Source organism: Megalobrama amblycephala, unplaced genomic scaffold (genome assembly GCF_018812025.1).
Source record: "Megalobrama amblycephala isolate DHTTF-2021 unplaced genomic scaffold, ASM1881202v1 scaffold199, whole genome shotgun sequence".
NCBI classification, from domain to species: domain Eukaryota; kingdom Metazoa; phylum Chordata; class Actinopteri; order Cypriniformes; family Xenocyprididae; genus Megalobrama; species Megalobrama amblycephala.
Window position 1 is genome coordinate 871,649 of NW_025953336.1, and position 23,248 is coordinate 894,896.

General features: G+C 36.8%; 1 protein-coding gene across 21 annotated transcripts in view; it reads right to left on the minus strand.

The window, feature by feature from the left end:
- LOC125260924 (neurexin-3b) overlaps window positions 1-23,248 on the minus strand; it is a 494,859-nt gene that overhangs the window by 50,829 nt on the left and 420,782 nt on the right. For all 21 annotated transcript variants that reach the window (XR_007183157.1, XR_007183156.1, XR_007183155.1 and 18 more), the window contains one exon: window positions 12,204-12,375. Coding sequence is in view for 17 of the 21 variants with exons in the window: in XM_048179444.1 (XP_048035401.1) it covers window positions 12,204-12,375 (172 nt within the window). In the remaining 4 variants the exon portion in view is untranslated. The remainder of the gene's footprint in view (window positions 1-12,203; window positions 12,376-23,248) is intronic.

Below are 23,248 nucleotides of genomic sequence, written 5' to 3' on the forward strand. Positions count from 1 at the left end.
TTTCCCTGTATCGCTATTCTCTCCTCTCTTCATTAACACACCAGTGGGCGGAGCTAACGTTGCAATGATGAAGTAGGCGTTGATTTCTTCTGCGGAGGCGTTCGATGGGCCTGGTGTCAATAAAAGCTTTTATTGGACTAACAAGGAAGTTTTCAGTTCTGAAACTTACAGGATATTCTTATAGTATGATGACCTCTTATATATCAAAAGCTCAAGGAAAAGCTGATTTCTCAATTCATGACTCCTTTAATATAGTCATGTATTATTGTATTAAATGTATTACAGGAGTAATGGAACATTACAATAATTTTTAAGAAGTGGCAGTTTTTAGTTGTTTTTTTCTGCATTTATATTCATACTTTGTTTAGGGTACTGTTTTTCATAACAAATACCCTAGTTTCATAACTAAGCCATAATGTTATTTTTTTACAGTCAGACTGATGAGCTATGGATGGTTTTACTTGTGGTTACCATGATCTACAAATGTAAACAACATCTACAATGATCTACAATGGTGAAATTTAATAAGCAAATACAAAGTGTGGGTAACACTTTATAATAATGTTCAGTTATAAGTCACTTGTAAATTATTAGTTAATGGTGAACTAATCATTTACAAAACATGATTATATGTTTATAAATGATTGATAAGTGATATGTTAATATTTTATGAATGCTTTATTAATTCCGTTATAGGTCATTTATAAATTATTATATAATGTTCAACAAATCATTTACAAAACATGAATATACATTCATATATGATTAATAAGTGATATACTAACATTTTATGAATGTTTTATTAATTTGGCTATAAGTCATTTATAATTTATTAGTTAATGATTATTAGTAAATTATCATTAGTAAATGATCAGTATATGATTTATTGATGAAGTTGTAAGCTGGTCTGTGTTCAAAAGCACAAACATGCAGGTATGTTAAAGCACTATTTTTAAGAAGAGTAATTTATTTGTTTTTAAGTGGATAAACGTTTATAAATACCTTACAGTCAGGTGATTCTAGTCGATTATATTAAATCCTTTCACTCATCAGCACAGACTTGTGTTTTGTGTGGAGTGTATGGGGTCTAGTGATGAAGTCAACCTCTGATCCAGATTTACCTTTCACTGAAGCTCACATCAGGTGCACAGAGTTAAACACTCCATGTGTGTCAGAGAAGACAGCTCTCTATACCCTCACCAGTCAGCACTTACACTGCTGTACACACTACAAAGTGTTCAAACACCTGTTATAGATGATGTGTAAACGCATGAATAAATCATTTACAAAGCTTTCTGCATCCCCTATTCTAAAGTGTAAACTATTCTTCACTTGTAAATGTGTTACATATCATTTATAGACCTTTCTTACCTGTTATAAATTATATGTATATGTATACAAGTAATTTATAACACTTTCTGCATACCCTATTCTAAAGTGTAAACTATTTATCACTTATAAATGTCTTACATATCATTTGTAGACCTTTCTTACCTGTTACAAATTATTTGTATATGTATACAAGTCATTTATAGCACTTTCTGCATACCCTATTCTAAAGTGTAAACTATTCATCACTTATAAATGTGTTACATATCATTTGCAGACCTTCTTTATAAATTATGTACAAACTGCAATTTGTAAATTTACCATTTATTTGCCATATGCAAAGTATATCTTTCAGTTACAGGATATAAAAATCTATACGAATCCCGATATTTAAATTATATATTTTTATATAAAAAATATGATATTTTATGCAAATATATTTTACTATTACTATATACTATATTTTACTTTGAGCCCCTAACTCACCCCTTATACCTAAACATGACCACTTTTTAGCCACTTCACAAAAATAAAAACGCAATACAGATATATTTACAGTGACTGTTATCTTAGTTGATATACTGTTGTATAAAAAGTATAATTTTAAGCTCCCTACTCCACCCTATTACCTTAAGCATAACCATTTTGACAATATACGTAACATTAGTGTAACAGGCAGATAAATGCACGTTAGTCACAATAATTTATTTAAAACATTACAAAAAGCAGTATACAGAACAGACAAAACGACGCGTGTGCTACATTACCAGCGAAATGACAGCAAATCATAATTTTGTGTGAGTAACAGAATGAAATTAAAGTGTTTAATCGCTGAAAACATTCCTCTGATCTGCATTTCCATCCTTTTAAGCATCGCGCTGATCTAACTCAACACAGCAACTCAAATTCGGCATGTCACAAACACTCTATGGTAGTCGCAAATCACATGTGACAGCCAATAAGGAGCGAGGTTTGACGTTACTGCCGCAGACGCGCCAATTTTAATTTGAAAGTTATGAAACGGCGGATTGATACGATTATTAATGTATAATGGTTATATCACGTTATAAGAATCTGTTCCTCACACGATGGCATCGTACGACGTCTGAAGACTTCAAAATAATGCCCGAAATAATGGACTACGTTTATTATCAGTTTATGTTGCATTTTCATGTTATGGTGAGGAGCTGTTCCATGAAAAGCAAGATAAAAATGTAATGATTAAGTGCTGGTTAAACGGTGGCAGAGTGTTGATTTTTTTATTTTTTTTTATTTTTTAAATAATGTACATTTTAGGCTTGGGTAAAGTGATGGAGTGAGATGATAATGTAACAGGAACATCTGCAAATGATGTGTAACACATTTATAAGTGATGAGTAGTTTACACTTTAGAATAGGGGATGCAGAAAGCTTTGTAAATGATTTATTCATGCGTTTACACATCATCTATAACAGATGTTGAACACTTTGTAGTGTGTACAGCAGTGTAAGTGCTGACTGGTGAGGGTATAGACAGCTGTCTTCTCTGACACACATGGAGTGTTTAACTCTGTGCACCTGATGTGAGCTTCAGTGAAAGGTAAATCTGGATCAGAGGTTGACTTCATCACTAGACCCCACACACTCCACACAAAACACAAGTCTGTGCTGATGAGTGAAAGGACTTAATATAATCCACTGGAATCACCTGACTGTAAGGCATTTATAAATGTTTATCCACTTCAAAACAAATAAATTACTCTTCTTAAAAATAGTGCTTTAGCATACCTGCATGTTTGTGCTTTTGAACACAGACCAGCTTACAACTTCATCAATAAATCATATACTGAGCATTTACTAATGGTTTGTTCTTCATTTGTTCATGATTGACAATTGTTTATTGAGATAATGATACTAAAACAATTTTGTCATAAATACTTCAGTTATTATAAGTTATAAATAATGTCTTGACTAATAACTTATAAACCATAATGATCTGTTTGATTTATTTAAGATAACTTACAACACATTTGTAAATTGTTAGCATAACACTTGTTAATCATGTATGAACGTATATTGTAATGTTTTGTAAATGATTTGTTCATCATTAACTAATAACTTATAAGTGTCTCATAACTGAACTAATAAAACATTCATAAAATGTTAACATATCATTTATTAATCATTTATGAACGTATAGCCATGTTTTGTAAATGATTTGTTCATAATTAACAAATAATTTATAAATGACTTATAACTGAATTTATAAAACATTCCTAAAATATTAGTATATCACTTATCAATCATTTATAAATGTTTATTCATGTTTTGTAAATGATTTGTTAATCATTAACTAATAATTCATAAATGACTTATAACTGAACGTTATTATAAAGTGTTACCAATGTGTTTTTTTTTACACTTCTTTGAGGTTACTGTTATTTTACATCTGTATTCCAACTCAAACTCAGTGCTCTACTGTCAAATATCCATTTCAATAAGACAACTTATGTAATATTATTAGCAACTGCACTTATTTGTGAGATACAATTGTAATAATGTTATTATTATTATTTTCTGTCCCCTCTCCCTCCCCCGGTACTACCAAATCAGGTGCTGGTACCACCATCCGTACAGTTTGTGCCACTGCTCTCATATGATAGTTTAGAGCCCTGTTTACTCCCTAAATGTTAACAGATATGTACAGGTTGCACATCAACAAATAACAATAATACCCATTATGTTTATTATTATGGGAAAATTGTTATACATATACAAATAATTGTTTTTTGAACTATTTAATTTTTCCAGTTTAAAAAGAAAAGGTGAACCAATGTGTGAGGTATATGTGTGTAAATTTCTTCACATTATTTATGAGAAAAAACTCAAAAAAACTTCAGTCGCCTGATCATGAATGTGACAAATATTCGGTTAAACAAAAGACAATGATGTAAACTGAAAATTCAAAGAAGAAATGTGTTAAAATATTGCCTGTCATTTGTTCAGAGAATGCAGTACTCATAATAGTGATGAAGATGTCTAGAAGGATCTATTAAATGTTCTTCCTCAGTTTTTACAATTACAGATACATAACTGGCATGTTCTCACTGATCATTTATAAGAATGATTTATCAATTTGTTTTTAATATTGTGTCTTTAGTGTGAGGAAGATTACATTTAAAAATACCGACAAGTAGTAAAGCATCAATTGCAGCATCACCTTTTAAATATACTGTACAATCAAGGGATTACTGATAGTCTGCCCTGATGGAAAGGTAATGGAGATACTGAAGAAGGGAAAAAGTTCCCAACTTCTCCCAGGAGAGCTTGAGCCTGTTGCTGCCCTTCAATTAGCTCTTCTGCCATCTGTTTCTTCAGAGTAAAAAGACAAACAATGGCCATAGTCCATCCACTGAAGGCATGTTTTCAACCCTGCAATGCCAGCAATTGAAGAATATTATTCTGAAATCACATGGATGGAAAATGCTAATCTCACTCAAGTAAACTCTGCAGTGTGTATGAGTGACCTGTAAAAAATCTTTTAATTAAACACTGTTGTCCTGATTTCATGTAGTAGTATACAGCACGTTTACAGCACCTTAACACTGTTTTAAAGACATGATTAACCACTGACTGCGATTAAGAATGAATAAAAAAATTAAAAAAAAGTTTGTTGTTGTTGTTGCTGTTTAGAGGCTCTGCTCTCTCTTTTGATATATTGTATGTTTAGATATCCATACAACAAAATATACTGGGCCATGAAAGTTTTGTGAAAACAATAAAAAATGCTGCCACTGACTGGCAACTTAAAAAAAAAAAAAATGCTGGCTGGGAAAATTAAATGTTAAATTTCTTCTTTTTGCCTTGCATTCAGTGTGCAACGAAAATTGCTTTGCCCATCACGCTTGATTAAAACATATGAATAAGCTCAGTGATCATGGGTACCCTGGATATTCTAACACCATGCAATGGCAACACAGCTGTGTGGATCTGGTAACAGATATTGAGCGAGGCAAGACCGCAAAGCATCACTGGCGTGAAGCATTTCAAGTGCTATTCAGTCGATGAGTCTGAATCCTAGCTTGTAATTACTCAAGAGATGGCACAGCCTTTAATAGAGGAACTGAAATCAATAATTGTCAAATTAAAAACATTGAATGTCCTGCATATTACAAGTGTTTCAATGTGTGTATGTGTATAATGTGCAGGGCTGGACTGGTAATCGGGCATACCGGGCATTTTCCCGGTGGGCCAAAGCACTTTGGGGTCGATAAATATTTATTTATTTATTTTTTTGCCATGGACTGGTGAATCACGCAGTGACAGCAGCCCATTGGTTTGTCTTCTGAATTGACAGGCCAAAGTAAGAGAGAGCCCCCCACCCCCCCCCGCACTGTTTTTTGTTTTTAATTGGAGCGCATGGGAAACTGCAAAAGGCAAATACCTGCTCACCGCTGACGAACATGCACTGCCGCCCTATGAAGTGATAACCAGCGCAAATCGCTTGGTGCCTTGATCCATTCAGATTTGTCTCAGAATTCTGTTTAAAACAGTAGTGTGATATGGGAACATTACAGGTTCGGTGGTGAATCTAGCTGAAAACAGCCACGACCATGTAAATGAGGTAAATTGGAAAACGCCAATACACACAACTACAAGCTTGTCAATCCAACACCACCACCTTTATAGTAATTTACCTTGCAGCTACTAAGAGTGAAGAAATATGGTGTTTTGGCAGAAATATATTTATTAAAAATGCTTCTATTATTAGGCCTACTTATATTAAATTATAAAATTTAAAAATTTTAAAAATTACATTATATTATTTGCTTACCCCCAGGGCATCCAAAATGTAGGTGATTTTGTTTCTTCAGTAGAACACAAATGATGATTTTTAACTCCAACCGTTGCTGTCTGTCAGCTGTATAATGCATGTCAATGGGAATTCCATCTATAAGAGTCAAAAAAATATGCACAGACAAATCCAAATGAAACCCTGTGGCTCGTGACGACACATTGATGTCCTAAGACACGGAACGATCGGTTTGTGCGAGAAACCGAACAGTATTTATATAATTATTTTTACCTCTAAAACACCACTATGTCCAACTGCCCTGCGCATCTGGTTAGTGAGGTCTGAACGCGCTCTGACAACGGATGTGATCTCTCGCACTCATTGAAGCAAAGCGCGAAAATACTGTTCGATTTCTCACACAAACCGATCGTTTCGTGTCTTAGGACATCAATGTGTCGTCACGAGCCGCAGGGTTTCATTTGGATTTATCTGTGCATATTTTTTTGACTCTTATAGATGGAATTCCCATTGACATGCATTATACAGCTGACAGACGGCAGCGGTTGGAGTTAAAAATCATTTGTGTTCTACTGAAGAAACAAAGTCAGCTACATCTTGGTTGCCCTGGGGGTAAGCAGATAAACATCAAATTTTCATTTTTGGGTGAACTGTCCCTTTAAAGGATAATTTAACAAAACAGCTTTAAAGCCTGGATCCCATGAAATAAGGACAAAGATTTTTTTCTTTTCTTTAAATATGATTTATGATATTTTTAATAGTTCTTATGAATTTTAATTGAAGTAAAATGTTATTTCAATAAGAGCATCATGAAAGATAGATATCAGTGTCTTACATAAATAAGGTGTTTACTCTTTAAAAATCTTATTGTTATAAAGGGGTAGTTCAACCCAAAATGTCATCATTTACTCACCCTAATGTCATTATAAACATGAATTACTGTCTTTCTGTGTAACATAAAAAAGAAAATAATTGGAGTCAAGGGTAGTCTAACCAAAACGGTTTGGTTGACAACATTCTTTCGAATATCTTTCGTGTTTTACAGAAGAGAGGAAGTCATACAGGTTTGGAACGACATGAGAGTGAGTAAATGATGACAGAATTTAATAGCATTATTTACTAAACGGCATGAAAATCAGTGCTTTACTGCCAAAATGCATTTCTATGTGACAAAAGTGCAATATTAAATTTGTTAACTGTGATAATGTGTATAAAAAAGAGACAGAGAATTACAAAATCTGCAATTGAATGATGGCTGGAGGGAGTCAAGGAGCTCCACAAAAAGACTAAATCAGAGGCAAAGCTTTCATGAAATTCTGAGAAAAATGTATTGGCCTTTTAATATTGAGTACTTGTCTGATTCAAAGCTGTGGGGTTTAATTGAGGCCAATATATAACATTATTGATTAAATTCAGGGGAGCAATAGGTCTTGATCTATCAGCACAACTTAGTTGTTGTTAACTTTTTTTTTTTTTTTTAAACAGAATTCCACTGCAGATGAGAGGTGGTTAATTTCACCCAAAGTTTTTGAAATAATGAGAGAAACAAATAAATAAATAACTTTTTCAGTCTGTACACTTTGTACAATATGCATTTTTTATTATTTATGGAATAACTGAATGGAATAACTAAAATCTTATGGTACTCAACTAAATGTATCCAGCAATACAGTACACTCAAGTTGATGATTCATTTTGACAATGACATTCCTGGACTTTCCAAATGTTTATTATTATAATTTATTTATTTACAAAAAAATATATACAGTTGGTACGGAAAGTATTCAGACCCCCTTAATTTTTTCACTCTTTGTTATATTGCAGCCATTTGCTAAAATCATTTAAGTTCATGGTAACACTTTATAATAACTGCACACTATGAAGCATTAGTTAAGCATTAGTTAATAGTTATTTCATCACTTATAAAGCATTAATAGACATTAGTAAGTAGTTTATAAATACAGCTATAATTGCTTTATTCTTGATTTATAAGCATATCTATAATGTGTTTAATAATTGTATTTTCATACTTTATTAATAATCAATTTATCATTTCTAAATTAAGTATTACATTATTTACAAACCAGTTATTTAGGAGTTGTCAGTAGTTCATTTAGTAAGTGTAAGTAAATGATTAATAAACTATTTAAACATTCATTTATACATCTTATTATTTAGACACATAGTAATAGTTACTTAGTGTGTTAGTAAATGTTTTATTAACACATATTCCTACTGCAATTCATGATTAATTCAGGTAGTTATAAAACATTTAGAAGTAGTCAGTTAACTATTTTTGTGAGCTCATCTAAAGTGAGGACTATTTATGCTTTGTAAAGCTTTTATAAATGAGATTTAAAGGTTCAGTGATCTTCTGCACTGCTGTTCTCTAATGTTTTAAAGTTAGTACTGAGGTAGTTTTGACACTAGGAATATGTTAATAAAGCATTTATTAACACACTGAGTAACTAATACTATATGTCTAAATAATAAGATGCATAAATGTACATTTAAATATTTTATTAATCATTTACTTACACTTCCTAAATGATCTTATGAACCACTGACAACTCCTAAATTACTGGTTTGTGAATAATGTAATACATAATTTAGAAATGATAAATTGATCATTAATAAAGTATGAAAATACAATTATTAAACACATTATAGATATGCTTATAAATCAAGAACAAAGCATTTATAGCTGTATTTATAAATGGCTTACTAATGTCTATTAATGTTTTATAAATGATGAATTAACTATTTACTAATGCTTAACTAATGCTTCATAGCGTGAGTTATTCTAAAGTGTTACCAAGTTCATTTTTTTTTTCCCTCATTAATGTACACACAGCACCCCATATTGACAGAAAAACACAGAATTGTTGACATTTTTGCAGATTTATTAAAAAAGAAAAACTGAAATACCACATGGTCCTAAGTATTCAGACCCTTTGCTCAGTATTTAGTAGAAGCACCGTTTTGATCTAATACAGCCATGAGTCTTTTTGGGAAAGATGCAACAAGTTTTTCACACCTGGATTTGGGCATCCTCTGCCATTCCTCCTTGCAGATCCTCTCCAGTTCTGTCAGGTTGGATGGTAAACGTTGGTGGACAGCCATTTTTAGGTCTCTCCAGAGATGCTCAATTGGGTTTAAGTCAGGGCTCTGGCTGGGCCATTCAAGAACAGTCACGGAGTTGTTGTGAAGCCACTCCTTCGTTATTTTAGCTGTGTGCTTAGGGTCATTGTCTTGTTGGAAGGTAAACCTTCGGCCCAGTCTGAGGTCCTGAGCACTCTGGAGAAGGTTTTCGTCCAGGATATCCCTGTACTTGGCCGCATTCATCTTTCCCTCGATTGCAACCAGTCGTCCTGTCCCTGCAGCTGAAAAACATCCCCACAGCATGATGCTGCCACCACCATGCTTCACTGTTGGGACTGTATTGGACAGGTGATGAGCAGTGCCTGGTTTTCTCCACACATACCGCTTAGAATTAAGGCCAAAAAGTTCTATCTTGGTCTCATCAGACCAGAGAATCTTATTTCTCACCATCTTGGAGTCCTTCAGGTATTTTTTAGCAAACTCCATGCGGGCTTTTATGTGTCTTGCACTGAGGAGAGGCTTCCGTCGGGCCACTCTGCCATAAAGCCCTGACTGGTGGAGGGCTGCAGTGATGGTTGACTTTCTACAACTTTCTCCCATCTCCCGACTGCATCTCTGGAGCTCAGCCACAGTGATCTTTGGGTTCTTCTTTACCTCTCTCACCAAGGCTCTTCGCCCCAGATAGCTCAGTTTGGCCGGACGACCAGCTCTAGGAAGGGTTCTGGTCGTCCCAAACGTCTTCCATTTAAGGATTATGGAGGCCACTGTGCTCTTAGGAACCTTAAGTGCAGCAGATTTTTTTTTTTGTGACCTTGGCCAGATCTGTGCCTTACCACAATTCTGTCTCTGAGCTCTTCAGGCAGTTCCTTTGACCTCATGATTCTCATTTGCTCTGACATGCATGGTGAACTGTAAGGTCTTATATAGACAGGTGTGTGGCTTTCCTAATCAAGTCCAATCAGTATAATCAAACACAGATGGACTCAAATGAAGGTGTAGAACCATCTCAAGGATGATCAGAAGAAATGGACAGCACCTGAGTTACATATATGAGTTAAATATATGAGTGTCACAGCAAAGAGTCTGAATACTTAGGACCATGTGATATTTCAGTTTTTCTTTTTTAATAAATCTGCAAAAATGTCAACAATTCTGTGTTTTTCTGTAAATATGGGGTGCTGTGTGTACATTAATGAGGAAAAAAAAAGAACTTAAATGATTTTAGCAAATGGCTGCAATATAACAAAGAGTGAAAAATTTGAGGGGGTCTGAATACTTTCCGTACCCACTGTATATTTAGAATGATTTTTTTTTTATGTCATGGTATTTAGATAAACTGGACAAGTGGATAATAAATGCAGGGTGAATTAGACATACATCATAGTGATGCTAACAATGTAGCATACTAGCTAGCTTATCAGAAGGATAGATGTATCATGGATGGAAGGAACAAACACACCAACAGACAGATGTATTAAAGGCAAATTGATTGAAAGACTATCAGACTTAGACTATTAGACTATTGTTCCTTGCAGGGTGTTTTTCTGTTTGACAAGTCTTGTTAATATGGTGATCTATCCTCGTTTATATCTTGTTTGATATACTGTATTGTTCATTGAACATTCTTATATCAACAAGGTTATGAAAATATACAAAGTAAACACCATATCTCAAAGCGATTCTGTAGAGATCCTCAATTCTGTGTAAAAATATCCCATCATTTAAAATACTGCTACTGCCACAAGGAATGTCTACTGAATGAATGTTTCACATAGACTACATCATTATATCATTACATCATGTCTCAGACTAATTTGAGACTGAATGATGCAAGAGCTTCAGCAGAAGCCACTACACACCTTCAGCCGCTGTGCAGGCTTATTTATACATGTACACAAATTACATGTATTGAGTTTGGCCATTTAGGACATTTCAGGTGTTATATATAAGTGTGGCTAATAGTCTGTTAGGGAAATGGCATGCTATCTCTGGCTCTTTGTCAGTGTCCATAACAGATCCAGCTTGAATAGTGAGCTAATGTTGTTGCAGCATTAGCCTATGTCCTTCTGCCTGTCCCCTCTGCCTGCATATTGGCCATTTTAAGGTTATCTCTCTTTAGAAAGACCTGCTATTGAATACAGTTTGAGTAACCCTGACGAGAGCTGCTCTCTAATTGGACGAGAAGTGCAGGGGCCAGATATCCCACGGAGGGTGCCGAAGCAACAGAGACATCAAAGTGGAGGACACAGAACCCAAATTAATTGAGTGTGAAGGGTTTTTGAGAGGTTTTTTTTCGATAGCGTTTGAGGGCAGTATTTCAGCACGCCCTATTTCTCCATGTAGCTTGAGCCTCTATAACAAACCTCTGCTGCATTTGATGAACTCATTTGTATTCATCCATCATTACTGGCTTCCTAAGTCTGAGAGTCACAGATATACAGAGGTCTGGGGCTCATTCTCTCACAGCTGCTGTAGCTGCCACAATACTGCCTTAAACCTGTGCCCTGCTCTTTTCCTCTGCCTTTCAAAACCTCTCAAAAGCAGCTGGCCAGATGTCATGGTGCTAATCGCGGGGACAAAGGCAACGGCTTGGCCTGCCATTGTGCATAGGCCAGGTGCCCAGGCTTGATTACTTCCACATATGAATGTTACAGAGGACAATTAAGAAAGTAACGCAAGCCAAGTCAATCGAGTTAAGTGGCATTTGCTTTCTTCTTTGCAGTGTCATTTCTCTTCTTTCTCTGTGCCTTTCCCTCAGCAGAATGGAGATCAGTGTTATAATTATGAACACCTGTTCCCATTTCTGAAAATTCACATGCCTTGAAAAATGCAGATTATAAATTAATTTGGCATGAAAATTATGTTGTTCCTTGCCTTACAACCCTTGATTTTCTTGAGAGCATGTGGTATCCAGTGGATTTAACATTAAAAACTAGCTTCCCTTTAAGAAACTTCACTGTGGTTAATAAGCAGGTGTTACCTGATGGAAAGTGTTCGTTGATCGGCCAGTTGTCCACCTGTAAGGTGGCGTTTCCCCCATTCCTTGTGAAGCGCACCACATGATATTTTCCATCGTTGACTTCTGTAGTCATCTCTTTGACACTGATGTCCACTGTACCGATGTTGAACGTTACACCCACCTTGCCTTCTTCCTGGAATAGAAACAACCCAATCTTGTCAGTCTAGCAACACCAAACGGCCGATTTAACTTAGCGTAAAAGGATTAGGGATGCACTGATCTGATACTGAGTATCGATATTTGTCTGAAACCTTTTTGATGGATCAGGTATTGGTTAGATAAGACTGATCCAAATTCGATACTGTGCGTTACCCATGGTTGTTACTCTCAGGCTCAAAAAAGGACAAATTAAAGTAAAATAATATATATATATATATATATATATATATATATATATATATATATATATATATATATATATATATGTGTGTGTCATTTTCCATTCAGCATCTTCAAACAGCATGTCTCATTCATTTACATGTTAGCATGATAAAACACTCTACAAGACAATTTTCCCATTATTATACGGTCCGTGTACTTTTGCATCCATTCCTTTTTTGTTTTTAAACCACGTCAAGAAAAACAAAAAACGAACGGTTGTTGTATTTTTACATGCTATGGTGAATACCAAAATTTAAATTAAAACCGAATACACAAATTTCATGTTCACAAAATAAATATTGACTTCTTTTCAGATTTTTGTTTATTATGTTTTGCATCTTTACAACCAAAATTAAAAAAGGACATATTAAAGTCGAAGAAATGTCAATTTACAAGTCTCCTTTTGTAAAATTGCTGTTTCTCCCACTCTTTCAAGAGCCAAGTCTCTGAAACATGATAATACTTGACTTGATTTCCACCCCATTCTCACTCGAGGGGTCCGATACTGCCACACCTCCAAGAGAGTGCTATACTGGTGGCAAACAACATTCTAAGTGCTTAACATGAAAAATGCTTAATGTGGCTTAATGTGGGTGATATTGGAGGAGCAAATTCACTTCACCTTATAAGCAGCCCACTATGAACACAATAACACGTTAAGCATTTTCCTTGAAAATAAAACACAGTTATGAAGAAAACGCTTAATGCATTAAGACACTGATATTAAATGACCAATGAAGATATGCAGACAAGCAGGTCAGGCAGAATATGAAGGCAACACGTTTTCAATGTTCAGCGTTAGGCTATAGAAAACTGTTATAAACGCTTAACATTAAAATATTGTCCTTCCACTTTGTTTACGTTGCCGTTGTCTTAGCAGATGCTGTTGATGACAAGAAAATGGTTGTTGTTTTAGTAGATTATGCCACGTAAAGCGTTAATGTCCAGTGGCGCGGCTGTAACGCATTGCTTTCAATGAGAATTGAGAAATATTTCATGTCACACCTCCACTGAGGAGGGATGGGGCATGGGAATTTTGTCTTCATGAAAATCACATATTGGGGTATAATTTTGTCATCATAACAAATGTTGGTGTATTTTCAATTTGAACAGCATAGCATAGCTATAAAGTGACTCCTAATCCCAAATAATTTTTCAATATAAAACAATATAAAACACCTAACAGAGCCAGACTATAAGACTATAATTAAAAGTCACAGTAATTTATATTCGTTTTGGCCTTTATTCATATAAAACAGAGTAAAAAGCAAAATGACAGGATTGAGACCACAAGCGGGAACTCGATAATTGTTAGAGCACTAAACAAGTGGCTATAAGGTTGAGAAATGTAATGTTTAGGTTAAAATATAAATGTAAAAATAATAATAATAGTAATAGTAATTTAACAAATGAAAATTAATCAGTGTCACTTAAACTCAATCAAACACATGTTTGTTGCTGCCGCACTGTTTGAGCTAGAGCTCCGTCGAGCTGATTCCTAATTGCTTGTTTTTGTCTCTTAAAATCAAACTTATAACATATCACTCTTTCTTTTTCGGCGGGGGAACACATCCCCAACAATATTTTATATAAAAAACACTCGGATTACCTTGATATCGCTAGTTTTATCTGACTTCCCGAACATTCGCTATTAGCTTTAGCCCGTTAGCAATAGCGGCGTGGCACACTAGCGTTTGTACTCTTCTCTCACTATATTACTGTTCATCTATTCTAATGGCGAGTGCATCGGATGCTTCTCTACCTTTGTGTGCAGGTGAGGACACGTTTGAGCTGCATGCGGTGCAGTTGGAACTGGAGGACGTGGAGCGACAGATCCGGACCCTTCTCGAGAAGCAGGCCGAGCTACGCGAGCGGCAGACAGGGCTGGAAACTTCCCGTGCTGACGCTCACCGCTCCTCGGTAAGTTTACAGCGCGATATTAACACTCCTGCTTCCTCTACACCGTGTGTTTCTCTGCACAGGGCCCGAGCTCCCAGAACGCGTTCATCCCAGCCCTCGTTCACTCCGGCGCCGTCTCACCAGGGACCTTGGGTGCTTCAGCAGCGGAAGACGCGAGCCAGGCCTCGGACCAGGACCTCTCCTCCTCCGCCGCCCCCGATCTTCGAGGTCTCGACACGTAACCGCTTCTCCCCTCTTCGCGAGGCGGAACGCAACGCCGTGGTCATCGGAGACTCCATTGTCCGCCACGTCCACGCTACCACAGCCAAAGGTAAGGTGCGCAGTCACTGTTTTCCTGGTGCTCGTGTTCTCGATGTCGCTGTGCAGGTTCCCGCGATCCTCTAACGCTGCTGAGACCATCGGAGCTGTAGTGCTGCACGCGGGGGTGAACGAACACCAGGCTGCGGCAGACGGAGGTGCTGAAGCAGGACTTCAGGAGCCTGATCGAGACGGTACGAGCCACATCGCCCGCGACGAGGATCATCGTGTCCGGACCGCTTCCGACCGTACCGACGAGGACATGAAAGGTTCAATAGATTATTTGCTTTAAATGAATGGTTGATGTCTTGGTGTAATGAACAGAAGCTGCTCTTTATAAATAACTGGAATCTTTTCTGGGAGCGTCCTAGGCTCTTCCGTGCTGATGGCCTGCACCCCAGCAGAATCGGAGCTGATCTTCTGTCGGAGAACATCTCCAAGATGCTTCGCACCGTATGACTAGTAAGTCAAACCTCAAATCACAGTCTGTGTTCTGCCCACTTAATTGATAGAAATGTGAGTGTAGTACAGTCTATAGAAACTGTGTCTATTCCCCGAATAGTGAGGTCTAACAATAAAAATAAAGGATCTAGAAAAAATCTGATCATGATCAAACCAGAAATTCGCAAAATTACTGAACAAAAACAATTTCTAAATCTAGGGCTACTAAACATTAGATCACTGACACCTAAGGCGGGTTATTATAAATGAAATGATCACAGATAATAGTCTTGATTTAAATTTGCCTTACTGAAACATGGCTTAAACCAAATGATTATTTCGGTCTTAATGAGTCTTGTCCACCTGGCTACTGTTATAAAAATAAATGCTGTCTGATTGGCCGTGGCGGTGGTGTTGCAACAATCTATAGAGGTAATCTTAATGTTACTCAGAGAACAAACTATAGGTTTAATTCATTTGAAATTCTTATGCTAAATATTACACTCTCAGATATAAGTAAAAAGTCGCTACTATCTCTTGCTCTAGCTACCGTTTATAGACCTCCAGGGCCTTATGCTGATTTCCTAAAAGAGTTTTCAGACTTTCTCTCAGACCTATTGATCAACGTTGATAAAGCGCTGATTGTTGGAGATTTTAACATTCATGTTGACAATACAAATGATACGTTAGGGGCTTGCGTTTACTGATTTACTAAACTCATTTGGGGTCAAACAAAACGTCACTGGACCCACTCACCGTTTTAATCATACACTAGATTTAATTATATCACATGGAATCAATCCAACCGATATAGAAATTCTACCGCAAAGTGATGACGTCTCTGATCACTACCTTGTAACATGCGTACTGCATACTGATGATATTTGTCAAATTGCTCCGCAATATCGACTAGGCAGAACAATTCTCCCGACAATCACCTAGTGTCAGCCATAGCCCGCTAGCCTGCTAGCTACCGTCTATTTTTTTTTTTTTCCTCTAAACTAACCTTCCTTGTCGATCTAATGGCGGATTTATCCGATGTATGTTATTCTGATCTGTCCTCGCCAGATCGGGAAGCTGTGGAGACTTTGCTGCCCGGCATTCATAGATCCACCGTGAGGTACAGCGTCCCGCACATCACCCTTGCCCCAGGCACCTGCAAGCGACCGAGACATCCAGCTAGCGAGTCCCGTGTGCGATGCAGTTTTTCGGACGGCGAGGGGAGTCAGACTACTCTACAAAAACACGGTCAGTCATGTCCGATGATTATCATGTGTATTAAATGCAACATGTACAGCTTAGCTCTTTCTGTCAGCAGTGAGACTTACACATGTGATAAATGCAGGGATATTGTCAGGCTGACAGAGAGAATCTCAGAATTAGAGACACGCATCCAAACTTTAATTGAGGATAGTGATAATGAAAGGGCCTTAGATACTGCTTTGGATGCGACTAGCCTAGTAAACACTGCACATTCGGTTCCGGTTGTAGAAGCCACGCAGCAGGCTAACTGGGTGACTGTGAGGCGGCATAGTGGCAAGAACAAACACCACTCTTCCGTTCCGATTAGAATATCAAACAGGTTCTCCCCACTCAGTGACGCACCCACTGAGAATCCTGTTGAAAGTGCCCTAGTTATTGGCGATTCTATTACACGGAACGTGAAAATAGAGACACCAGCCACCATAGTCACATGTTTGCCGGGGCCAGAGCACCTGACATCAAAGCAAATTTAAAAGTGCTGGCTAATGCTAAATGTAAATATTCTAAAATCATTATCCACGTCGCACAAATGATGTTCGACTTCGCCAGTCGGAGATCACTAAAATTAACATTAAAGAGGTGTGTGAACTCGCAAATTCAATGTCAGCAGAAGTAATTTGTTCTGGCCCTCTTCCTGTTCGTCGGAGTGATGAGATAGTTAGCAGGTTATCATCACTCAATGGCTGGCTGTCTAAGTGGTGTCCGCAGAATAATATAGGTTTCATAGACAATTGGAAAAGCTTTTGGGGCAGACCTGATCTGTTGAAAAGAGATGGTATTCATCCCTCCCGGGATGGTGCTGCTCTTCTATCTAGAAATTTGGCAAATAGTCTTAGAGCTGAAACATGACAAACCAGGGCCCAGATCAGGACGCAGACAAACTGGCTAAACCGACCGTCTGCTAACCGCCTCACGTCACAGAACTCAGATAATTCACAGCACATAGAAACTCTTTCACCTAGATATTATCACATAGAGACTGTGTCTGTACCTCGAACTAGTAAATACAAAAAACTTCCGAAACCTTTTAAGGGTAAAAATTTAATTGATGTTCAAAAAATGAAAATCACAGATAAATCAGATAAACAAATGATAAAGCTTGGGTTACTGAATATTAGATCTATTTCTTCAAAAGCACTTATTGTAAATGAAATTATCACAGACAATAAACTAAACTTGCTGTGTTAGATAGAAACCTGGCTAAAACCAGACGATTACATTATTTTAAATGAGTCTAGTCCTCAAGGTTATGACTATCAACACAATCCTCGACAGAAAGGCAAAGGGGGAGGTGTTGCTGTAATTTATAGTAATATATTCAGAATCATTCAAAAGAATTTCAAATATAATTCCTTTGAAGTGATGGTGCTTTATGTAACATTATGTAAGTTGACATTTGTGCTGGCTACTGTATACAGGCCACCAGGGCACCATACTGACTTTATCAAAGAATTTGCTGATTTTCTATCAGAGTTAGTACTGGCTGCGGATAAAGTCCTTGTTGTTGGTGATTTTAATATCCATGTAGATAATAATAAAGACGCATTTGGATTGGAATTTGCAGACATTTTAAACTCTATTGGAGTTAGACAACACGTGTCAGGACCCACTCATTGTCGTAATCATAACTTAGATCTAATACTGTCGCATGGAATTGATATTGATGCTGTTGAAATTGAATTTATAAACATGCAACCGTCTACAGTTTCGCTTCAGACAGTGCACTGTAGTGTCCCTGAGGTAAAACTAGAATCATTCACCGCTATAGGAGAGGAAGAATTATCTAAACTTATCAAATCATCAAAATCAACAACATGTATGTTAGACCCAATGCCGACTAAACTACTGAAAGAAATGCTTCCAGAGGTCGTAGGTCCACTTCTTGATATAATTAATTCATCTTTAACACTAGGATACGTGCCAAAAACTTTTAAGCAGGCTATTATTAAACCTCTTATTAAAAAACCTCAACTAGATCCGAGAGATTTAGTAAATTACAGGCCAATCTCGAATCTACCTTTTCTGTCAAAGATACTAGAAAAGGCAGTTTCAACACAACTGTGCTCCTTTTTAGAAAGAAATGGAATCTGTAAGGATTTCCAGTCAGGATTTAGACCATACCATAGTACTGAGACTGCTCTCGTTAGAGTTACAAACGATCTACTCTTATCATCCGATCGTGGCTGTATTTCTCTATTAGTGTTATTAGATCTCAGTGCTGCTTTTGACACTATCGATCACAACATTCTTTTAAAAAGACTTGAAAACTATGTTGGCATTAGTGGAATTGCTTTGGCATGGTTCAAATCATACTTATCTGACCGTTATCAGTCTGTAGTAGTTAATGAAGAGATGTCGTATCGATCACAAGTTCAATATGGAGTACCACAAGGCTCAGTACTAGGACCGTTGCTTTTCACTCTGTACTTTTCACTCTGTATTATCTCCCTTAGGAGAGATAATTAGGAAGCATGGTGTTAGTTTTCACTGCTACGCTGACGATACTCAGCTCTATATTTCCTCGCGCCCTGACGAAACCTACAAATTCACAAAACTAACAGAATGCATAGCTGACATTAAAAACTGGATGACAAGAAATTTCTTATTATTAAATTCAGAAAAAACTGATATCCTAATCTTTGGACCAAAAACTTCCTCACGAAAAAACCTTGAATACTCTCTAACACTTGACGGGTGCTCCATTAAATCTTCGTCCTCAGTTAGAAACCTGGGTGTGCTCTTTGATACCAATCTTTCATTTGAAAGTCATGTTTCTAGTATCTGTAAAACCGCCTTCTTCCATCTAAAAAATATATCTAAATTACGACATATGCTCTCAATGACAAATGCGGAACAGTTGGTTCATGCATTCATGACCTCAAGACTAGATTACTGTAACGCTCTACTGGGTGGTTGTTCTGCTCGGCTTTTAAACAGACTACAGTTGGTCCAAAATGCGGCAGCTAGAGTTCTTACTAGAACCAGAAAGTATGACCATATTAGCCCAGTTCTGTCAACATTACATTGGCTCCCTATTAAACATCGTATAGATTTTAAAATCTTGCTACTTACTTATAAAGCTCTAAATGGTTTAGCTCCCCAATATCTAAGCGAGCTCTTGGTGCATTATAGTCCTTCACGTCTATTGCGATCTCAGAATTCAGGCCAGTTGATAATACCCAGAATATCAAAATCAACTGAAGGCGGCAGATCCTTTTCCTATTTAGCACCTAAACTCTGGAACAATCTTCCTAGCATTGTTCGGGAAGCAGACACACTCTGTCAGTTTAAATCTAGACTAAAAACACATCTCTTTGCTCTTGCATACACATAACACATTATCAATACATTAACATTTTTTCAAATCCGTTAAAGGATTGTTACGCTGCAATAATTAGGTCGGCCGGAACCGAGAACATTTCCTATAACACTAGATATACCTGTACATCAGAATAAGAATGGCATCTACGCTAATATCAGTCTCTCTGCTTATCCTGAGGTTTGCCGGGTGCTGGATCCAGATCAGATGGAGAACCTGTGTCTGGACCTGACTACAACGTAGCCCAGGAGACAAAGGGCCTACAGATCGAGTTCTGGCTGCATCTATTTTTAAATCTCCGTATCCGCTTACATATATTTATATATAATCTATTTTTAATCTCTATAATAAAAATGTATAATTCAGATTTTGATCTCCATATCCATTTACATATATTATATATATCTTACAAGGGTTTTTTTTTCCCTCCTAGGACTTTTTTCCCAGTGTTAGCACGCTGGGTTTTTCTCCTAGGGGGTTTTTTCCACCCCTGGGAGTCAGCCGACATTGGCTTAATGTAGCACCATCTTGTATATGTTACATATTACCACGCTTGCTTGTACAGCTTATTTTTAACCACTTCTCTTTTTTCTGTGCTTCTTATATGTAAAGCTGCTTTGAAACAATTACCAATTGTAAAAAGCGCTATATAAATAAATTTGACTTGACTTGACTTGACAACTATAGATAAATTCACAAATAACCTGCCTGATCTGTCTCAGCTGCTCATCGTACCTAAACACACAAATGATCTCGAGAAAATGACTAGCAGCATGTGCACCATTTTCACTAGTACATTAGATACTGTTGCACCGATGAGATTAAACAAGGTTAGAGAGAAAAATACTGTACCTTGGTACAACAGTATTACTCGCGCTATCAAAAAAGAAACTCGCAATCTAGAACGCAAATGGAGACAAACTTGTTTAGAGGTCTTCAGAATCGCGTGGAAAGAAAGTTCGTCTCATTATAAAAAGACTCTAAAAGTAGCCAGGGCCGAGCATCTCCGCAAATTCATAGAAAATAACCAAAACAATCCACGGTTCTTGTTTAGTACAGTGGCTAGATTAACAAATAAACAGACATCACCAGAACAAAACATTTCATTACAATTTAGTAGTGATGACTTTATGAATTTCTTTACTGAGAAAATCGAAAGTATCAGAAATACAATTGTAAATGTACAACCTTTAACAGATTTTTATGATTCAGCCTCAATTATCGCCCCTCAAGAACAGTTGCAGTGCTTTACAACTATAGGAAAGGAAGAGCTAAATAAACTTATCACTGCGTCTAAACCAACAACATGTTTACTAGATCCAATACCCACTAAACTACTGAAAGAATTGTTACCTGTAGCAGAAGAGCCTCTTCTCAATATTATCAACTCGTCTTTATCTCTAGGTCATGTCCCACAACTGTTCAAGCTAGCAGTTATTAAGCCTCTCATTAAGAAACCACAATTAGATCCAAACGTATTAGCAAATTACAGACCCATCTCAAATCTTCAATTTATGTCTAAAATACTAGAAAAAGTAGTGTCGGTCCAATTATGCTCCTTCTTGCAAAAAAACGTTATCTATGAAAAATTTCAGTCAGGATTCAGATCTCATCATAGCACAGAAACTGCGCTCGTTAAAATTACAAACGACTTACTTCTAGCTTCTGACCAGGGCTGTGTCTCAATACTAGTGTTACTTGATCTTAGTGCTGCGTTCGACACTATAGATCATAAAATACTCCTAGATCTACTACAAAATTACACTGGTATTCAGGGCCAGGCATTGCGGTGGTTTAGATCGTACCTATCAGACCTTCACAATTTTGTTTATATAAACGGGGAAAAATCTAAGATCACGATAGTAAACTATGGAGTGCCGCAAGGATCAGTGTTAGGCCCTATGCTATTTTCAATCTACATGCTGTCACTCGGCAATATTATAAGAAAACATGGAATTAGTTTCCACTGCTATGCCGATGATACTCAGTTATATATTTCAACACAACCAGATGAAATCTCTAAATTATCCAATCTGACAGAATGTATTAAAGAAGTAAAACATTGGATGACTAGTAATTTTCTTCTATTAAATTCAGATAAGACTGAAGTATTACTTATTGGGCCAAAAACCTGTACACAGAATCTCTCAGACTACAATCTGCATTTAGAAGGATGTACTGTTACTCCATCATCGACAGTTAAAGACCTGGGTGTTATATTAGACAGCAACTTGTCCTTTGAAAATCATATTTCATATGTTACAAAAACAGCCTTCTTCCACCTCAGAAACATTGCTAAGATTCGGAATATGTTATCTATTTCTGATGCAGAAAAGTTAGTTCATGCTTTCATGACGTCTCGACTAGATTACTGTAATGCATTATTAGCTGGTTGTCCTGCTTCCTCAATAAATAAGTTACAATTAGTACAAAATGCAGCTGCTAGAGTTCTTACCAGGTCAAGAAAATATGATCATATAACACCAATTTTATCATCTCTACACTAGTTACCTATTAAGTTCCGTATTGATTATAAAGTATTGCTAATGACCTATAAGGCTCTAAATGGTTTAGCTCCTGTGTACTTAACCGATCTTCTATCACCCAACAATCCTTCACGCTCTTTAAGATCACAAAACTCTAGACTTGTACCTAGGATAGCTAAGTCCACTAAAGGAGGGAGAGCATTTTCACATTTGGCTCCGAAACTCTGGAATAGCCTTCCTGATAATGTTCGGGGCTCAGACTCGCTCACCTAGGTTAAATCTAGATTAAAGACACATCTCTTTAGCCAAGCATTCACATAATGCATCTCATATCAGATCAATTGCACATGACTATCTTTGCTTAATGTTATGAACAGCAGCTATGCTAATTATTCTCCATTTGCTTTTCTGTTTTGCCTTGGGACACCCGTCCCGAGGTGACTAGAGAGGACTTCAGCTTCAGTTTGGATCCAGCCTCTTAAGAAGACCTCAGATGACCAACACCTATGAAGAGACAGCGCCAACTCCTGGGAGGACTTCAGAAGACGCAATCATCTGGATCAACATGCACATTGCACAATTTCTATATCCTAATTATTGTTAATGTAATTCATTTTTCAGGAGCTCATTGCTTCTACGTTCAGTTAAACTGCTAACAGTGATTGTAAATTAATTGCCTAAATTATTACATTATTTGCTAACTGCATTCTTTAAATTGTAATGTTGACATGCATTCTCTGTAAAGCTGCTTTGAAATGATATGTATCGTGAAAAGCGCTATACAAATAAATGTGAATTGAATTGAATTGAATTTAGGCAGGCTCTTGAAGTGAGTCATTCTATTGACGTCAGAGGAAAAGGCACTAGAGGGCGTTTTAGCGTCTGTGTGTATGACACAA